Genomic DNA, 18,657 nt, shown 5'->3' with positions numbered 1-18,657 from the left:
ACCAACACCGCCCCAGGGCGCCCATGCCACCGGGCACCGCCTGCCCCCAGCCTCCAGCATTCCCAGAACACTCCATCAGGCAAGATGCTCTGCGCTGTGATAAACATGGCTTCCTGATGCGCTCTGGCTATGCACGACTGTGTCACTGTCCACAAACCTTCAGAACCGCGTATGCTTACTCTGACCCTGGGCAATCTGAAAACCACCCCAGAGGAGGGCACAGATCTCCCCACGAACCCGGGGTGGAGGCTGGGTGTGGCCTTTGCCGGCTCCCAAGGAGCCAGACTGCAGGTACCAACGTGGCCTCTGGACGTGGCATCTCTACACGGGGGGTTGCGGAGGGTGGGGAGGACTGGCCTGCATGGAGCCCACAGGGTCTCACTCTAACCCATGCTGCTGTTTGACAGAAAGGCTCAGGGGAAGGAAGGACAGGTGCTCGAGATGCACCTGCTCCACACGGCTGGGGAGCGGATAACACTTCTAAGCCCTCTGGGAGGCCCTGCCCGCCTCTGTGTGGCCTCCTCTGAGGGGCTCACCACACAGCTGCTCTGCCAAGAGGAAGGGCAGAGCCCATCTCAAGGACTGAACCCACTCCATTCAGCCCCGAAGCTAGCTCCATCCGAGGACCCTGCAAGACACTCCTGCTGGCCTTTGACTCCGACACTCCCTCTCCTTTAAAATGCAGATGCTTCTTGGAAGGCAGAGAGATGTGCACAGACACTTCGGTGGGAAATCGCTCCCAGGCAGGTGGAGCAGAACTGAAGAGAGGTGGGGGAGGCAGCCGCCAGGCAAACCCACTGCCCCGGGCACTCCTGGTGCCCAAGGTCATGGTCTTGAGGGCAGGCGGTACCCTGATCCTGGTGCTGGGCCCACATAGCAAACGCACAGGACACACTTGCTGGACCAATGGGGCTGCCCACAAGGCAGCCAACAGTGGGACGCTCACCCACTCAGAACTTTAGCCATCCACAGGCCTGTGTGAAAAAGAACCTGCTCATCTGAGCAGCTGGAAATGCTGCGAATCCGCACTCTGCCCAGGCCATGCTGAGCTGCTCCATGCTCCAATTCCTCCTGATACTTCCCAGCTGCAAAGACACTGGAGGCTGGACCACAGTGCGAAAAATGAAAGCTGTACGAGGAAAACGAGGCCCTGGACCACAGGGATTCCTCGTCCACTTTTCATCTGAGGAAGGAGAAGCGCACAGCCTCAGGGAGCACCGAGATCAGTGGGCAGTGATGGTGGCCACTGCCGGGTGTGGTCCTGCCAGGACAGTCCAGCCCAGAGGTGATGCTTCTGCATCACACGAGAGCATAGCTGGCATCTCAGGCGCACCCGCAGTGATGCATCCCTGGAGGCTGCACGGGCGAATGGCGCTGCGGGTGGCGTGGACCGAGCCTGAATCCCGACCAGAGGTACCTGCACAGCCCCGGTTCCCCAGCCGCACTGAGCCTGGTGCCAAGCAGACGTGAGGAGACGCTGCCTGGGCCCTGGGCCTGACTCAAAGGATCTGTGCGCTGAGGAGCTCCCAGGAGACTCGCAGGTCCGGGAGAGCCGAGGATCTGTGTGCTAAGGAGCTCCCAGGCACTCCTGTCAGTTCTTCATCAAAAAGCTTCATGTGGAAGGAAACTGCAACAGGGACGTGCCACAGGGCCAAGTGGAGATCGAGCTTGTTCACGCGCAGAGGCTGAAATCAGCCTGTTCAGGTGCAGAGGTCGGCATCAGCTTGTTCACACACGGAGGGAGGCCAATATCAGCCTGTTCACATGCAGAGGGAGGCCGGCATCAGCGTTCAGCACAGCCTGATCTGGTGCCGGTATGAGGGGTCCCCAAACACCTGCCCTCAATTCCTTGGTCCAAGTCAGCCTCAAAAGAAAATCGTGCAGAATTTTCTTTGGTTTCCACAAAATTTCTACGAAATGTTTTACAGTCAGAAACCTTTTTTAAAAACCATGCCATGCCAACTAGCAGATTTTGATTTTCCATAAGTGGGGCTTGGATGGCATTTTAAAATTCAATAATCTACCTAACTGGCACCTTAACTAATGCAGCTGAGATTAATCACCACCAACAAATACATCTGGTCATTTTTCAGTGAGATTTATTTTTAGGTAGGGCTTTCAAAGAAACGTTTTCTGTGCTAGTGTTCAGTCGACCACATGGCAGGAGACAGTCACTCCGGCGCTGCCTGCTGTCCTGGGCTGTACGGTGTGCCCCCAGATTCATGTCCACCCAGAGCCTCAGAAATGGGGCCTTGTTTGGAAATGGGGTCTTGCAGGTGTAACTAGTTAAGATCTCGGGATGAGACATCCTGGGTGGGGTGGGCCCTAAGTCCATGGACTCATGTCCTTGCAAGAAAAGGCCACATGAGGATGGAGGCGCAGACGGAGGTGATGCGGCCATGAGCCAGGGCCATCTGGGCCACGTGTGGCTGCGTGAGGCAAGGAGGGGTCCCCCCTGGAGCCTCCAGGAGCAGCGTGGCACTAGGACACCTTGATTTTGGATGTCCAGGTTCCAGGACTGTGAGAGAATAAACTTCTGCTGTGTAAGCCACCCAGCCTGTGGTCCTCTGAGCCACTGCCGCAGGAATCTCCCCACACGGAGACAGGAGACTGCGCGGGAGGGCTCCACCTGGCACGCACATTCCACGTCAACGGATGAGCAAACAGAAGACAGGCCGTGACCCTCCGGAGAGCCTGCACGTGTCTGCGGCCCACAGGGAGCGACATGGCCACGTGGAGGTGCCACGCAGCACTGAGGGGCCGCAGGTGACCCTGGGGATACCGCCCCTGCCCTGGGCCTCAGGGTCCTCCCCGTGGTCGCTTCCAGGGTCCTGTGACTCCTTGCGGCCCCCAGCCCTCAGGAAATCCCTGCGGCCATGGGATCCAGGTGCTCAGCTTCGGGCCAGTCCCTGCACCAAGCACTTAGCTTCAGTGAGCTGTGGAATTTGACACACAGCTGACAACTGTGTTGATGATGCCAGGAGGGAAAAGCGGTCCTTATTCCAGAGGTGTGGCCCTCCCTTGACTGAACAGTCCTACAAGAACTCTACACTACACATCATTTTCCCTGTTTTCCACTAGGCTCGCTTTACTTACATAGTAAACTGTGTGCAAAATGTAACGAAAGACTTGTCAAATGAACAGCTATGTATCCACAGTCTTAAAGAGCCACGTGGGCAGGAAAACCCTCCAAACACTAATGCAAGGATCTTAGACACTTGCTGAGTAAACAATCCAGTTTAAAACTATTCATTTTTCTTCCCATTCCTTTGCAAACGGCAGACAAACAGCGCAGAACAGTAAGACCCACGTCTGTCCAGTGTGAGGGCATTATAAGCCAGGGCCTGGTAACTGCGTGGGCAGCTGCTGTCGCGGGCAGCATCCTAGAGCCCAGAGACCAGGGTGGCCGGGCGTGTGAATGAGCCGTGGTGGGTGGAGGCCTCCCTGCTCCCAGGAATGTGCATTGCCACTGCCTGGGGTGCCGGGGGCTCCCCTGGGTGGCATCTACGTCTGTTGGGGACATGGTGTCCAATTCTGGTGCCATTTAGACGGGGGGTCCCCTGGGTGGCATCTACGTCTGTTGGGGACATGGTGTCCAATTCTGGTGCCATTTAGACAGGGGCTCCCCTGGGTGGCATCTACGTCTGTTGAAGACATGGTGTCCAATTCTGGTGCCATTTAGAAGGGACCTTTGCAGACAGAACCTGGATTTCCCACGAACGCCCTGGGCATGCCTGGGTGATAACCACAGAGCACATGCGGCTTTCCTTCTGCCGATTCGTGTGAACACTGAGTTCTGCACTGGAGGAAACCCTCACTGGAGGAAACCCTCACCGGAGACCAGCTCCCTCCCAAGCTGATCGCGGGGCTGGAGAGCCCCCACTCCCAGCAGACGCAACGGAGGCTCAGCCACCACCTCCTGCGTGCCCTTCCTTGGTCCCCTCCTCATGTCTGACACCAACAAACGGCACCAGCGAAGAAAACCTGCTGCTGAAAACACCTGCGTCTGATACGAGGCAGGGGTGCGGTCACTCCCAGGGCCGCTTGATATGGGGCAGGGACGCAGTCACTCCCAGGGCCGCCTGATATGGGGCAGGGACGCGGTCACTCCCGGGGCGTCTGATACGCAGGAGGGACGCAGTCACTTCCAGGGGCATCTGATACAGGGCAGGGACGCAGTGACTCTCAGGGGCATCTGATATGCAGGAGGGATGCGGTCACTCCCAGGGATGCCTGATATGGGGCAGGGATGCGGTCACTCCCAGGGGCGTCTGATACGCAGGAGGGACGCGGTCACTTCCAGAGGTGTCTGATACAGGGCAGGGACGCGGTGACTCCCAGGGGCATCTGATATGCAGGAGGGACGGGGTCACTCCCAGGGATGCCTGGTAAGTGGGAGGGGGCGCCTGATGCGCAGGAGGGACACCTGATACGCAGGAGGGGTGCCTGATACGCGGGAGGGGTGCAGTCACCTCCAGGGCCGCCTTCTCTGTTCTCTGACCTCTCACCGGGGGGAACCCAGGCCTGACTCTTCCCTGGGACTGTGCAGGGCTGACCACGCCGTCCCATGTGAATGACCGCCACGTCTGCCAGGCAGCGTGGAGACCTCACCCAGGGCCCACCTCAGGGCTGTGGTTCCAAGAACAGGGATGCACTGGGGAGCAGCTGAGCCCAAGCTGGCTGGACAGCAAGTCCACGGGAATGTTCCTCCCCCGTGGTAGCCCCTGCACTGGTTGAAAGTCACCTGGTCTGTACTGTCCCATGGAATAGCCACGCGGCTCTATCAGATCTGAATTATCAGATCTGAATTAAAATGAAATGAAGTGAAAAATCGGGTTCCTGGGCTGCCCTCGGTGCTTGTTAGCCTCATGTCCTGGCAGCCGCTGCAGGGGCAGAGGGGAGGCAGCTTGCGGTCAGGCTCACAGCAGGACATGCCAACGCGGCTGGGACTTCAGGACGCCACCTGGGTCAGCCAGGCCCGCAGGAGCTCTGCCACGTTCCTGCTTACGGTTCCTTTGAGAAATCCACTTGGGGCATGCAGAGGAGGTTCCAGGAAGACCGCAGTTTTCTTTCCCTTCCTGACTTATAGTCACCTCTGACGCTTCGACGGCCAGGCAAGCCCCACACCCGCTGTCTTAACAAGCTGCACGCAGGAGCTGCTCTTCCCACACCCAGGACACCTCTCCACAGAGCTGAGTGGGTGGGGATGCAGAGCGGCCGAGGAGCCTGCAGACAGGGCGTGAGGGACAGACGTGAACTGTCCTGCAGCAGATGGCGCCCCCTCCCGCGCTGCCCACGCAGCCCCGGCCAGCACGTCCACCAGCCCACCCGGCTGCACTGGGTCTGTCACCTGACTCGCCCACGTGGCCCCGGCAAGCAGGACACCATAGTGTTGGGGGCGGAGGCAGATGGGTGGCAATGATGCACCCCGTGGAGCCCAGAAAGGGGCCTGGCCGTTCCAGGGCAGAGGGGCTGAGGGAAGACCAGGAGGTGGTGGGGAGGGCCCCGCAGGGGCTGAGGACAGGGCAGGTGGACCCAGGCTGCTGGACTCCATTTAAAACCAGCTACTGTGGGGGAACTGAGAGGAAAAACAGCATTTCAAGTAACTCCATGTCTGTTCCAATTACTGTGGATGGGAAAGTGATAAAAAACAGAGACGACTCAATTCCTGAAGGACGGGAGCTGGTGAGGCTTATGGTGGTGTGGGCGGCTCTCAGACACAGGTGCTCACTCGCCCTGGAGTGCTCCACCAGCCGCTCGAGCAGCTGCCTGGAGGTTGCTGAAGCTCTTTACTGACTCTCAGGAGAAAGTGGCAGTTTCTGGAGAACTGTTTATCACCAGTTCACAAAGTAAACAGCCCCTTAAGCACAGCCATTAGAATTCCCGTCCTCTGTAGTTTGATGTTTAAAGTTAAGCATGAAGGCTGCCGTGGAAGATCCCACTGGTTTATCGGTGATGGGAATCTTCGAACTCTGGCTTCAGGCCAGTGCCCTCCCCAGCACTGGCCCTCTGCGTGGACCCCTTCAGCAGGGCACCCTCCCCAGCACTGGCCCTCTGCGTGGACCCCTTCAGCAGGGCACCCTCCCCAGCACTGGCCCTCTGCGTGGACCCCTTCAGCAGGGCACCCTCCCCAGCACTGGCCCTCTGCGTGGACCCCTTCAGCAGGGCACCCTCCCCAGCACTGGCCCTCTGCGTGGACCCCTTCAGCAGGGCCCCCTCCCCAGCACTGGCCCTCTGCGTGGACCCCTTCAGCAGCGCAGAGGGCTGGGGCGAGGGCTCCTTTAGCGACAGCCTAACACGAACACGGAGGACGGGGTACAGGTGGGGGCGAGCATGGTCTTGCTTCTTCCTGGGTAAAACTCAGGCAGGTCCCAGACCTGAAACTGGAAGGTCTGGAGAGCCCACTGAGGCCCGGGAGGCAGTTCCCGCTCTGCACCCACCCTCCCTGGCGGGGTCCAGGGCACCGGGGCCATCTAGACCTGGGCAGGAGCTGCCGTGCTGTGACTGCCCGTGTGAGAGGAACTCTTTAAGAAATAGGACTGATCTTGGTGATCAAAAAACACTGCTGACAGTGACCCATGAGGGTTGAGGGCTGTGTGTGAAGGCACTTAGGGAGGCCAGGGGAGCAGGCCAGGTGATGCAGGAGAAGATGTGGCAGACCCAGGCGGGCTCCCGAGGCCCCTGCACGGTTCTCCCGCCATGCCTCCTCCTACGGTCACACCCACAGGCAAACCCCGGTGAGGTGCTTTCTTCCTTTTCTGGTCAGCAGAAAAAGGAAAGCCTTGCAGTCCTTCACAGGAGTTGCCCAGCGCCCCACAGGACCCAGCGTCCAGGCCCCCCACGCCTGCTGAGACCACAGCGGCCACGCAAGCCCCACAGGCCCTGGAGTCCAGGCCCCCCATGCCTGCTGAGACCACAGCGGCCACACAAGCCCCACAGGCCCTGGAGTCCAGGCCCCCCACGCCTGCCGAGACCAGAGCGGCCACACAAGCCCCACAGGACCCAGCGTCCAGGCCCCCCACGCCTGCTGAGACCACAGCGGCCACGCAAGCCCCACAGGCCCTGGAGTCCAGGCCCCCCATGCCTGCTGAGACCACAGCGGCCACACAAGCCCCACAGGCCCTGGAGTCCAGGCCCCCCACGCCTGCCGAGACCAGAGCGGCCACACAAGCCCCACAGGACCCAGCGTCCAGGCCCCCCACGCCTGCTGAGACCACAGCGGCCACGCAAGCCCCACAAGCCCTGGAGTCCAGGCCCCCCACGCCTGCTGAGACCACAGCGGCCACGCAAGCCCCACAAGCCCTGGAGTCCAGGCCCCCCACGCCTGCTGAGACCACAGCGGCCACACAAGCCCCACAGGCCCTGGAGTCCAGGCCCCCCACGCCTGCTGAGACCACAGCGGCCACACAAGCCCCACAGGCCCTGGAGTCCAGGCCCCCCACGCCTGCCGAGACCAGAGCGGCCACACAAGCCCCACGGGACCCAGCATCCAGGCCCCCCACGCCTGCTGAGACCACAGCGGCCACGCAAGCCCCACAGGCCCTGGAGTCCAGGCCCCCCACGCCTGCCGAGACCAGAGCGGCCACACAAGCCCCACGGGACCCAGCATCCAGGCCCCCCACGCCTGCTGAGACCACAGCGGCCACGCAAGCCCCACAGGCCCTGGAGTCCAGGCCCCCCACGCCTGCTGAGACCACAGCGGCCACGCAAGCCCCACAGGCCCTGGAGTCCAGGCCCCCCACGCCTGCTGAGACCACAGCGGCCACACAAGCCCCACAGGCCCTGGAGTCCAGGCCCCCCACGCCTGCCGAGACCAGAGCGGCCACACAAGCCCCACAGGCACCGGAGCCCAGGCTTCCCACTGCCCCCCACGCCTTGTGGTCACACGGCCCGGCCACCGGGCTCAGCAGCTGGCTCCCTTCACCAGGGAGGCTCCCGCGGCTGCTCCAGCGCGTGCCTCACCACGGCTCTGACCCGGCCAGGACCAGCTGCCCTTTACTGTGACATTTGCTCTACCAGAAGGAAAAGGCCCCTTCCAAGCTCCCTGACCTTTCCCCAATTGCTGGGCGCCCGGGATTGATCGGCTTTGGTCTTTGGCGGGTTCTTCTTGACTTTCATCCTGGCCCCTCCCAGTCAGAGCGGGAAGTACTTATGTGTACTGTGGACTCACTGGCTCTCGAGTAACAGGTTAGAAATGAGCTCACTTATGAGATGTTCCAGACCTGCCGGAAATGCCGCTTCCAGCCCCCTGCGGCTTGGTGGGGGTGGAGGAGGAGCCTATGACAGGGGCCAGCCTCTGTGGCCCCCAGGCCTTGCGCCCGTGTCCCGCACAGCGTCGAACGCGGGGACATGGATTCTAGCAAGGATGGGCACAGCCCCTGCCCTCGAGCCCTCACTGAGCCTGTGGGATGGCAGGCCAGAGACCGATCCATTCGACAGCCTCTACGAGGAGAAAGGAAGCGCAGCAGCGGGATGGAAAGGACTTCGGGGCCCCCGCTGGGGTGTGTGTGCTTTAAAAACTCCATGTGCTCCACAGCCCACCACACGCAGAGGCCCTGCCTTCCTCCTCCACAGCCAGATGAAGGGATGCCTCGACCAGGAGCCATTGAACGTTTAGGCAACGCCACCAGCACGGCCAAATGTTGACACACAGGCATGCGGTGGGGCCTTGTGGCAAGGTGCTGCCAGCTCAACCCAACAGAGGGTTTCAGGGGCACTCATTTCTGCCAACCACAAGAGACCCAGGATGATCAAACCCAGCTCAGTCTGTCTTTCAGAAACAATGTCCTGCCACCGTTGGAAGATGAATACGTGTGGGTGTTTGGAACTGGAGACTAAAATGGGGAGATAACAGTCTCGGGGACCGCCATGTCCCTGTTCGACTCACCGTGTCCCCATCCGACTCACCGTGTCCCCATCCGACTCACCGTGTCCCCATCCGACTCACCGTGTCCCCATCTGACTCACCGTGTCCCCATCCGACTCACCGTGTCCCCATCCGACTCACCGTGTCCCCATCCAACTTATTGTGGCCCCGCTGTGGGCTGTCGGCTCATGCCCAGCACCTGGAGGGGCCACCAGGGAGGCTGAGGGTGAGGGCAGCAGGGCCAGAGCGGGTGGGCAACAGGTGCTCCACCATTTCCCACACCCCCCTCTTCACAGCTGCCCGGGAAGTGGAATCCCAAGTCATGAAAACTGGGAGGGAGGACCCACAGCCAGCGTGGACTGGACCACAGAGAAACATCGGCCCTTGCACTGAGCCTAGAGGCCCACTTCCTGTCGGTGGCACCTCGGCGCCCAAGCTGCTGGTCCCCGGCCAGCCCGAAAGCACACCCAGGAGCACCCGGGACCCCTGAGTTCCCACACCCAGGAGCACCCGGGACCCCTGAGTTCCCAGGCGGGGGTGACGACTCGTTAACTCACGGAATAATGACTTTGCAGACAGAAAAGCACAATGTTTAAAACGGGCTCTGACAGTTTCTACGTGTTATGACGAAAAATCGCTGAGATCAAGTTGGACAGTGTGAAGGAGCTGACACTCTGCAGAGGCTGCAGCTCTGCGGGCATCGAGGGGGTGGCGCTGTGACGGCACTCCAGCAGCTCCTTGTGTGCCGACGGCGGAAGCCACCGGGCACAGCCCCACAGCACTGTCACCCGCCATCCGGGGCAACCTTGAGGGCCCGCTCACCCTGGATTCCAACACGGATCCCGGATTCCAACACGGATCCCTCTGCTGACAGCAAAACATGCTTCTTCATTGCAAGGTTTTGCCTTAAAAAGTGCATCCCGGGAGGCGGACGGCATTGAAAGTGCCAGTAAGGGGCCACGCTCCTTCCACTGTTTTCCTCAACACAGAGCAAGGCATGAGACCGGGGCGGGAGGGAAGCCAGCGCCTACCTCCACGACGGACTTGGAATCCAGCCGGAAGTTGAAATCACCAAACACAAAGTAGGAAACCTTCTCGAATCGCTGATCGATGATTCTGGAAAGAAAAAGAGGACTTGTTACCGAGGGCGCTGAAGCCGGCCAGCCCTCATGCCCGGCCCCGGCGCTCCTCCACGCTCCCCATACGCACACTCTCTGTTCTGTCACCTGCTGCAGGGGAACCTCGGTGGTTGCCTCTTTGCACACCCAAAATTCAGCTCTGAGGCCACCCCCAATACAGGTCCACTGAGCAGCGCTCAGCCCTTGGCAACACGGACATGCATCTGTTGCCAGCGACATGGAGGAAGAGGAAAGGCAGAGTCTCAGCTGCGTCCTCACCCACTGGGCCAGGGCAGCGTGAGAGCCTCACGCATGGAAAACCATAGCTGCCCTGAGAACGGGAAAGGGCCGGACAAGGATGCCTGAATAATCCACCACAGACCAAATAATCCACCGCAGAGCTCAGGAAAGGCGGGAGGGAGACAGACGGGAGGAGGGACCGACAGCGGGAGGGAGATGGACGGGGAGGCGCGTGCAGGTGAACCGGCAGGAACCGGAGCCCCCGCTCTCTCCTCCCAGACAGGGATGTCCCCTCAGACCTGTTTTGAAGGTTTACATATGATCTCCACTCGGACGTTTCAAAGTAAGAGGGTAACAGTGGCTGCATACGTGTGTGTATATTTTTAGCCAGGTACAGCTGTACTCAAGAAAAATTCTTCCTCATATTTTCAATCAATCACAATCAGTTTCCTAAAGGTTTTTCCACTGCGGCTTCCCTTACAGATATAAGCCTGTAAAAAGATCTCAGAAACCGCCAACTCACTCAAACCCCAAATCTCCCCTCAGCAGCTCCAGTCAGTAACGCCGTGAACTGCTTGCTTCTGAGGAGAGCAAGGCACTCAACCCTTCTGGTGTGAAAGCAACACGAGAACCTTTGCAATGTGGCACTGGCCACCAAAACCATCAGTGGAACAGAAACATGTGATCTGTAGACAAAAAAAGGAAATACTCTGGTTGCCAAATTTCCTAATTTCACAGCCCAGAGCCAGGTGGGGCTGCCAGGGCAGGGGCAGGCAGCACAGAGGCTGCCCATCCAACTACGCTGCACTTGGAGACAATAAACTCAGGTTATTGGCCAGGCAAAAGTGAGAGCTTCCAATCAGGTTAACTGCAGGTGTGCACAGCTGTCCACAGGCAGGGAGTGCCAGCCCGGGCAGGTCACTGCTGGGAGCACTGTGCCCTCCTGGAGCTGGTGACAGGGGCATGAGGGGCACGGTAGGGCCCAGTGGGATGAGGCCGGGAGGCAGGGGGCCCAACCAATCACTAACTCAGCCTTTTCCGGCTTGATCCATTCGCTTGAGAAGTAGAAGAATCCCCAACTGAGCAGATGGTCTCCCGCTTCCCAGTTCTTACGTGGTCTTGTTCTGCGTTGCCCCGCCGCCACCGGTGACACCTCCACCCTCGGGTTGGAGAGCCAAGTGGCCGTGAGGCACCAGCCAGGGCCACCAATGGCTGTGGACCCGCTCTGCACTGTCCAGGGCCTTTAGACCAGAGCGAGGGAGGATGGAGCATCCGTGCAGGTCACACTTTCATGACTGAGTGCGGGTGGAACCATCACCACTGTATTTCACTTTGGCTATGGAGCGTAGGAGTTCATTTCCGTCTTAACTTGCACACCCTCAATATTTTTAAATCTACATATCGAAATTCGCATTTTCTCCCGATTTCACCTGTTCACAGCCTGCTGTTCTCTTTGGTTCCTGGCCTTTTCTCTTTGAATTCCAGGGGCCTCCCCATGAGTTCTGGAGAGTAACCCCCATCTGCGGTGAATATGGCGTGTGCTCCTGCTGGCCTGGGGCCCCCCGTGAGTTCTGGAGAGTGACCCCCGTCTGTGGTGAATACGGCGTGTGCTCCTGTCATCCTGGGGCCTCCCCGTGAGTTCTGGAGAGTGAGTAACCCCCGTCTGTGGTGAATATGGCGTGTGCTCCTGCTGGCCTGGGGCCCCCCGTGAGTTCTGGAGAGTGACCCCCGTCTGTGGTGAATATGGCGTGTGCTCCTGTTGTCCTGGGGTCTCCCCGTGAGTTCTGGAGAGTGACTGCCGTCTGTGGTGAATATGGCATGTGCTCCTGCTGGCCTGGGGCCTCCCCATAAGTTCTGGAGAGTGAGTAACCCCCATCTGTGGTGAATATGGCATGTGCACCTGTCATCCTGGGGCCTCCCTGTGAGTTATGGAGAGTGAGTAACCCCCACCTGCGGTGAATATGGCGTGTGCTCCTGTTGTCCTGGGGCCTCCCTGTGAGTTCTGGAGAATGAGTAACCCCCATCTGCGGTGAATATGGTGTGTGCTCCTGCTGGCCTGGGGCCTCCTTGTGAGTTCTGGAGAGTGAGTAACCCCCGTCTGTGGTGAACACGTGCTCCTGCTGGCCTGGGGCTGGCCTTTCCGTTTTGCCCGTGGTGGCTTCTGTCAGGCAAAAGTTTTAATTTCCATATAGTCACATGTATCAGTTTCCCCTGTGGCTGAGACGCCTGCCCCAGTCCCCACGCGGGCATGGAGCCCCCACCTTCATCTTTACAGTAGAGTTTTAAGGGTTATCCTTTAATCCATCCGGAATTAAGGTGTAGAGCAGGGATCTAAGTTTATCGATTTCCCAAACGGACGGTCAATTGATCTGCACCATTTATTCAACGTGTCCCGTCTTCCCACCAAGTCTGTATCTCAACACAACATTCCCAGCGGCAGGGGTCTTTTTGAGACAATCTATTCTTTTCTGCAGATCTTTTAAAAAATCAATTCCTGCATGCTTTTAATTAGTACAACTTTTTATAGGGAAGTCCTTCTTGTTGACAGTTCTTTCAAAAATGGTCCCAGCTATTTCGTGCTCCTCTTGCCTGTTAATTGCTATAGTTTGGCTTGGCAAAGCCCACAAAAGTCTTGTTTACCTTTTTAATTGGAATTCCTTCCACTTTAGGTTAAATCTCAGTTGTAACAAGTTTGATCTATTCTAGTGTGATTTGCTTAAACGAGCCCCAAGCTCTGCCCAGGAGAAAGGGAAGCGCTTGCTGTGTCCCGTGAGCACAGAAAGCTCCGAGGGTGCGTGGAGGAAGACAGAGGGCCCTGTGCTCCGAGTCCCCAGGAGAGCGGCAGCCCGGGGCACAGAGGCTCCCGAGGGAGGGCGGCAACGCCCGCCGGCCAGCGGGTAGGATGCAGCCAGCCAAGCCCAGGTGTAGGCGAGACCACAGGATACCAAAGCCATCCCCACACGGCCAATCCCCACACGGCCAATCCCCACACGGCCAATCACTACACGGCCAATCCCTACACGGCCAATCCCCACATGGCCAATCCCCATACGGCCAATCCCTACACGGCCAATCCCCACACGGCCAATCCCCACACGGCCAATCACTACACGGCCAATCCCTACACGGCCAATCCCCACATGGCCAATCCCCATACGGCCAATCCCTACACGGCCAATCCCCACACGGCCAATCCCCACACGGCCAATCACTACACGGCCAATCCCTACACGGCCAATCCCCACATGGCCAATCCCCATACGGCCAATCCCCACACGGCCAATCCCCACACGGCCAATCCCTACACGGCCAATCCCCACACGGCCAATCCCCACACGGCCAATCCCTACACGGCCAATCCCCACACGGCCAATCCCCACACGGCCAATCCCCACATGGCCAAGCATCTGTGTGCGGCGTCGCAGGAACAGACGCGACTGTCACTTGGCTAAACAAACAGCAGAACCCTGACGGAACAAACTCTAATGAGTTCCCCAGTGCGGAGAGAGAGGAAATGAGGCCTCCCGGGCTGGCCCTCACTCCACTGACCGAGTTTCCTCTCTCAATACTCTGGGGTGCCGCCTCACAGGAGGCCCTGCCCAGGCCTGGCTGCTCCTTCTTCCCGAGAAAGCCGCCAGGCGACACACCAGGTGGGCCTGCAACGCCCTGGAGACGCCGCGTCATCGTCCTGTCTGGAATCCTGCAGGATCATCATGAAACCCTAAACTGGATCACACTTCCTCGCCCTGCTCTGCTGACAGAACAGCTTGCGCCCATTAATAACAGCAGCTGCCTCTAAAGGGTGCACGGCGGCCGCAAGACGAAGGGGCTGTCACGGCCGAGGCAATCACCTGAGTGCCAGCCCCGCTGCCCTCCCAGAGCTCACTTTCAATTTCAATATAGTGCCATTTGGAGCAGGAGAAAAAAAAAACAGTTGTTCTAAAATTAATTACCTTGTCAGTAGCTATTATGATTAAAACGTAGGCCCACATCAATATCATGTGCCTAATTCAAAAAGAGAATTACAAGAAGAGCCATAAAAATCAATTTTTTAGGCCTTGAAAATGGGTGTCTCTCTCTGTTTTGACAAGTGGTCTCATTACGCGGCGGAGGCACTGGGAGGAGGGGCTGCCTCATCGTCCCAGCAGCTGCTCCACCACAACGGCTGGGGGGCTCGTCTGCGTGTCTCCAGGACAACTGCGACCCCACGACACCACAGATTAAAGACTTAGGGAGAGTCACGGGTTGAACGTTCCGAATTACATTTCCAACAGCGGGCGCTTCCCTAACACAGCAGTGGGAACCGGGCGCGAGGCTGCTGGGGCCTGGGACACCGTGGGAGGCCCCACGGTGACAGGGCAGGCGGCGGGAGAGCGTCATCAGCAGTCCCACTGGGGCCCTAAAAAATATCAGACTCGAATGGGGCTAGTTTTTTTTCCCCCAAGGAGGAGCTAGTGCAGTGTGGGAAGCAAACTGGCCGTGAGACATTCATCCAACCAGGACACCTAACTTGCTAGGAGTTGGTTTTTTTCCTTCTTTCCTTTTTTATTTTTTAACCCCTGAAAGCGACCGTAGCTGAAACCTTTGGCACTGAATTTTTAAAGGCCTAGGTTGTGTACAATTGGGAATCTATTAAAGTTGGTTTGTTTCTCTGCTATGGTAGAGACCACATTCTCTGATCAAACAACTTTACATAAGCAAAAACATCGACAGTATAAAATTACTAAAACTACTGAGAATATTTTAGTTACTTAATCGCTTAAAAGTTTCTCTTAATAATCATAAACACCTCACTGCATGGTTCATCACAGATGTGTTTAAGCCACTTTAAATAAACTCATCCCCCCAGAATAAACATACCAGCCTGTTTATTTTTACCTTCCTAGAAACTGCTGGACTATTTTTCATGACTTCACTTTTTACTCCACCCACTGTGAGCTCTGCCCCCGTAAAGCCTCAAGCCCTCAGGGTGAATCTCCCAGCACCACAGACGCAGGCAAGACAGCCGTCTAAGGCGCCCCCAGACAGAACCCAGGCACCACAGACCCCGCAAGACAGCCGTCTAAGGTGCCCAGACAGAACCCAGGCACCACAGAACCCGCAAGACAGCCGTCTAAGGCGCCCAGACAGAACCCAGGCACCACAGAACCCTGAAGACAGTCGTCTAAGGTGCCCAGACAGAACCCAGGTACCACAGAACCCTGAAGACAGCCGTCTAAGGCGCCCTCAGACAGAACCCAGGTACCACAGAACACGCAAGACAGCCGTCTAAGGTGCCCAGACAGAACCCAGGCACCACAGAACCCTGAAGACAGTCATCTAAGGTGCCTAGACAGAACCCAGGCACCACAGAACCCGCAAGACAGCCGTCTAAGGCGCCCAGACAGAACCCAGGCACCACAGAACCCTGAAGACAGCCATCTAAAGTGCCCAGACAGAACCCAGGTACCACAGAATCCGCAAGACAGCCGTCTAAGGCGCCCAGACAGAACCCAGGTACCACAGAACCTTGAAGACAGTCGTCTAAGGTGCCCAGACAGAACCCGGGTACCACAGAACCCGCAAGACAGCCGTCTAAGGCGCCCAGACAGAACCCAGGCACCACAGAACCCTGAAGACAGTAGTCTAAGGCGCCCAGACAGAACCCAGGCACCACAGAACCCTGAACAGTCGTCTAAGGCGCCCAGACAGAACCCAGGCACCACAGAACCCGCAAGACAGTCGTCTAAGGTGCCCAGACAGAACCCAGGCAACACAGAACCCTGAAGACAGCTGTCTAAGGCGCCCAGACAGAACGCAGGCACCACAGAACCCGCAAGACAGCCGTCTAAGGCGCCCAGACAGAACCCAGGTACCACAGAACCCGCAAGACAGCCGTCTAAGGTGCCCAGACAGAACCCAGGCAACACAGAACCCTGAGGACAGCTGTCTAAGGCGCCCAGACAGAACACAGGCACCACAGAACCCGCAAGACAGCCGTCTAAGGCGCCCAGACAGAACCCAGGCACCACAGAACCTGCAAGACAGCAGTCTAAGGCGCCCAGACAGAACGCAGGCACCACAGAACCCGCAAGACAGCCGTCTAAGGTGCCCAGACAGAACCCAGGTACCACAGAACCCGCAAGACAGTCGTCTAAGGTGCCCAGACAGAACCCAGGCAACACAGAACCCTGAAGACAGCCGTCTAAGGCGCCCAGACAGAACCCAGGTACCACAGAACCCGCAAGACAGTCGTCTAAGGTGCCCAGACAGAACGCAGGCACCACAGAACCCTGAAGACAGTCGTCTAAGGTGCCCAGACAGAACCCAGGCACCACAGAACCCGCAAGACAGCCGTCTAAGGCGCCCAGACAGAACCCAGGTACCACAGAACCCGCAAGACAGTCGTCTAAGGTGCCCAGACAGAACCCAGGTACCACAGAATCCGCAAGACAGCCGTCTAAGGCGCCCAGACAGAACCCAGGCACCACAGAACCCTGAAGACAGTCGTCTAAGGTGCCCAGACAGAACCCAGGTACCACAGAACCCTGAAGACAGTCGTCTAAGGTGCCCAGACAGAACCCAGGTACCACAGAACCCGCAAGACAGCCGTCTAAGGCGCCCAGACAGAACCCAGGCACCACAGAACCCGCAAGACAGCCGTCTAAGGCGCCCAGACAGAACCCAGGTACCACAGAACCCTGAAGACAGTCGTCTAAGGTGCCCAGACAGAACCCAGGTACCACAGAACCCTGAAGACAGTCGTCTAAGGCGCCCTCAGACAGAACCCAGGTACCACAGAACCCTGAAGACAGTCGTCTAAGGCGCCCAGACAGAACCCAGGCACCACAGAACCCGCAAGACAGCCGTCTAAGGCGCCCAGACAGAACCCAGGCACCACAGAACCCGCAAGACAGCCGTCTAAGGCGCCCAGACAGAACCCAGGCACCACAGAACCCGCAAGACAGCCGTCTAAGGCGCCCAGACAGAACCCAGGCACCACAGAACCCTGAAGACAGTCGTCTAAGGCGCCCAGACAGAACCCAGGTACCACAGAACCCTGAAGACAGCCGTCTAAGGCGCCCTCAGACAGAACCCAGGTACCACAGAACCCTGAAGACAGCCGTCTAAGGCACCCAGACAGAACCCAGGTAACACAGAACCCTGAAGACAGCTGTCTAAGGCGCCCCCAGAAAGAACCCAGGTACCACAGAACCCGCAAGACAGCCGTCTAAGGCGCCCTCAGACAGAACCCAGGTACCACAGAACCCTGAAGACAGTCGTCTAAGGCTCCTCCAGGCAGAACCCAGGCAGATGGCGGGATGTGCTGAAGTAGCAGGGTCAGCCTCAGGGCTAGCAGAGCCCCCAAAGTGCCTGGGGCAGCCAGGCTGCTCACTGGGTGGAGTCACAGCAACCACTGCGCTTGAGGAAGCTCCTTGACCAACCTACTGATCCCCAGTGCCGCACCCAAAGGCCCCCTGACTTCCCCACCCAGTGAGTCCCAGCCTCGGAGCCCCAACCCTTTAGGGGCCAGCACCTGAGGTCACGGGGGTGGGGGAGGGAGGCGGGGCCCTGATGCAAGAGGAAGGGTGTCCTTGTAAAAGAGGAAGACACCAAAAGCTCACCTTCCCTCCCTCCCTCCACCACGTGAGGACGCAGTGAGAAGGCGGCCGTCTGCAAGCTGTCACCAGAACTCAGATCTCAGACTGAGAACTCAGGTCGGCTGCAAAGCCCCGCCACGGAGTTGTGTTGCGGCGGGCGGGGCTGAGATGGTCTCCGGACCTCAGCCTTGGGGCTGGGAGCATCCTGGGCCCCAGCAGTATGTGCCTTCTCAGTGTCTGGCACCTTTTAAAGCCCACACTCCCTTCGATGAGTCCATCCCCACATCAAGTGCTCTCGGGCAGAGTCGTGCGGGGAGCCCCGTGCAGGGCGGCAGGAGGGCTGTGCAGGGCTCTCCTTCGGCAGCCGCCGCTCTCATGCTCTCCACACGGAGCATCACCATTTTACTTTTGCTTTTCTCACTCTGAGACCCACCCTCTCAAACTCTGCTTGGACACCGCCATAAACCACAAAAATGGGTGCGGCACAGAAGTGCCTCAACCTCCAGGACCCTCCACTCCTCTCCAGCTAGCAGAAGACGCAACTGGCTGAGATGCCAGTGGTGACTTTGGGGTTCAGGGTGTGGAAAGGACCAGCGGGAGGGGAGACACACGGCCCCCACGGCCCAGCACAGGCATCGTCCTGTCTGCCACCGAAGGGCCGGGAACCACCCAAATGCTCTCCAGACAGCCGGCAGCGAGTCCCATGACCGAGCACCGTGGCTGGAGCTCGTGGAGACGTCCGGCAGACTCCGTTCACAGGATGCTGGACATGTTGGTCACAGGCGATGACATGTGTAAAGACATAAACCACACACAGGCGTCACAGCAACGTCACGTCGACGCTTGCCTCCAC

General features: G+C 58.6%; 1 protein-coding gene across 2 annotated transcripts in view; it reads right to left on the bottom strand.

Annotated features, from left to right (window-relative positions):
• The window catches only part of INPP5A (inositol polyphosphate-5-phosphatase A), a 257,862-nt gene that overhangs the window by 46,673 nt on the left and 192,532 nt on the right, over window positions 1-18,657 (bottom strand). For both annotated transcript variants that reach the window (XM_016919658.4, XM_024346695.3), the window contains one exon: window positions 9,898-9,982. In XM_016919658.4, the coding sequence (XP_016775147.1) occupies window positions 9,898-9,982 (85 nt within the window). The remainder of the gene's footprint in view (window positions 1-9,897; window positions 9,983-18,657) is intronic.

The sequence above is a fragment of the Pan troglodytes genome, chromosome 8 (assembly GCF_028858775.2).
Source record: "Pan troglodytes isolate AG18354 chromosome 8, NHGRI_mPanTro3-v2.0_pri, whole genome shotgun sequence".
NCBI lineage: Eukaryota > Metazoa > Chordata > Mammalia > Primates > Hominidae > Pan > Pan troglodytes.
This window is presented reverse-complemented; position numbering and strand designations above follow the sequence as displayed.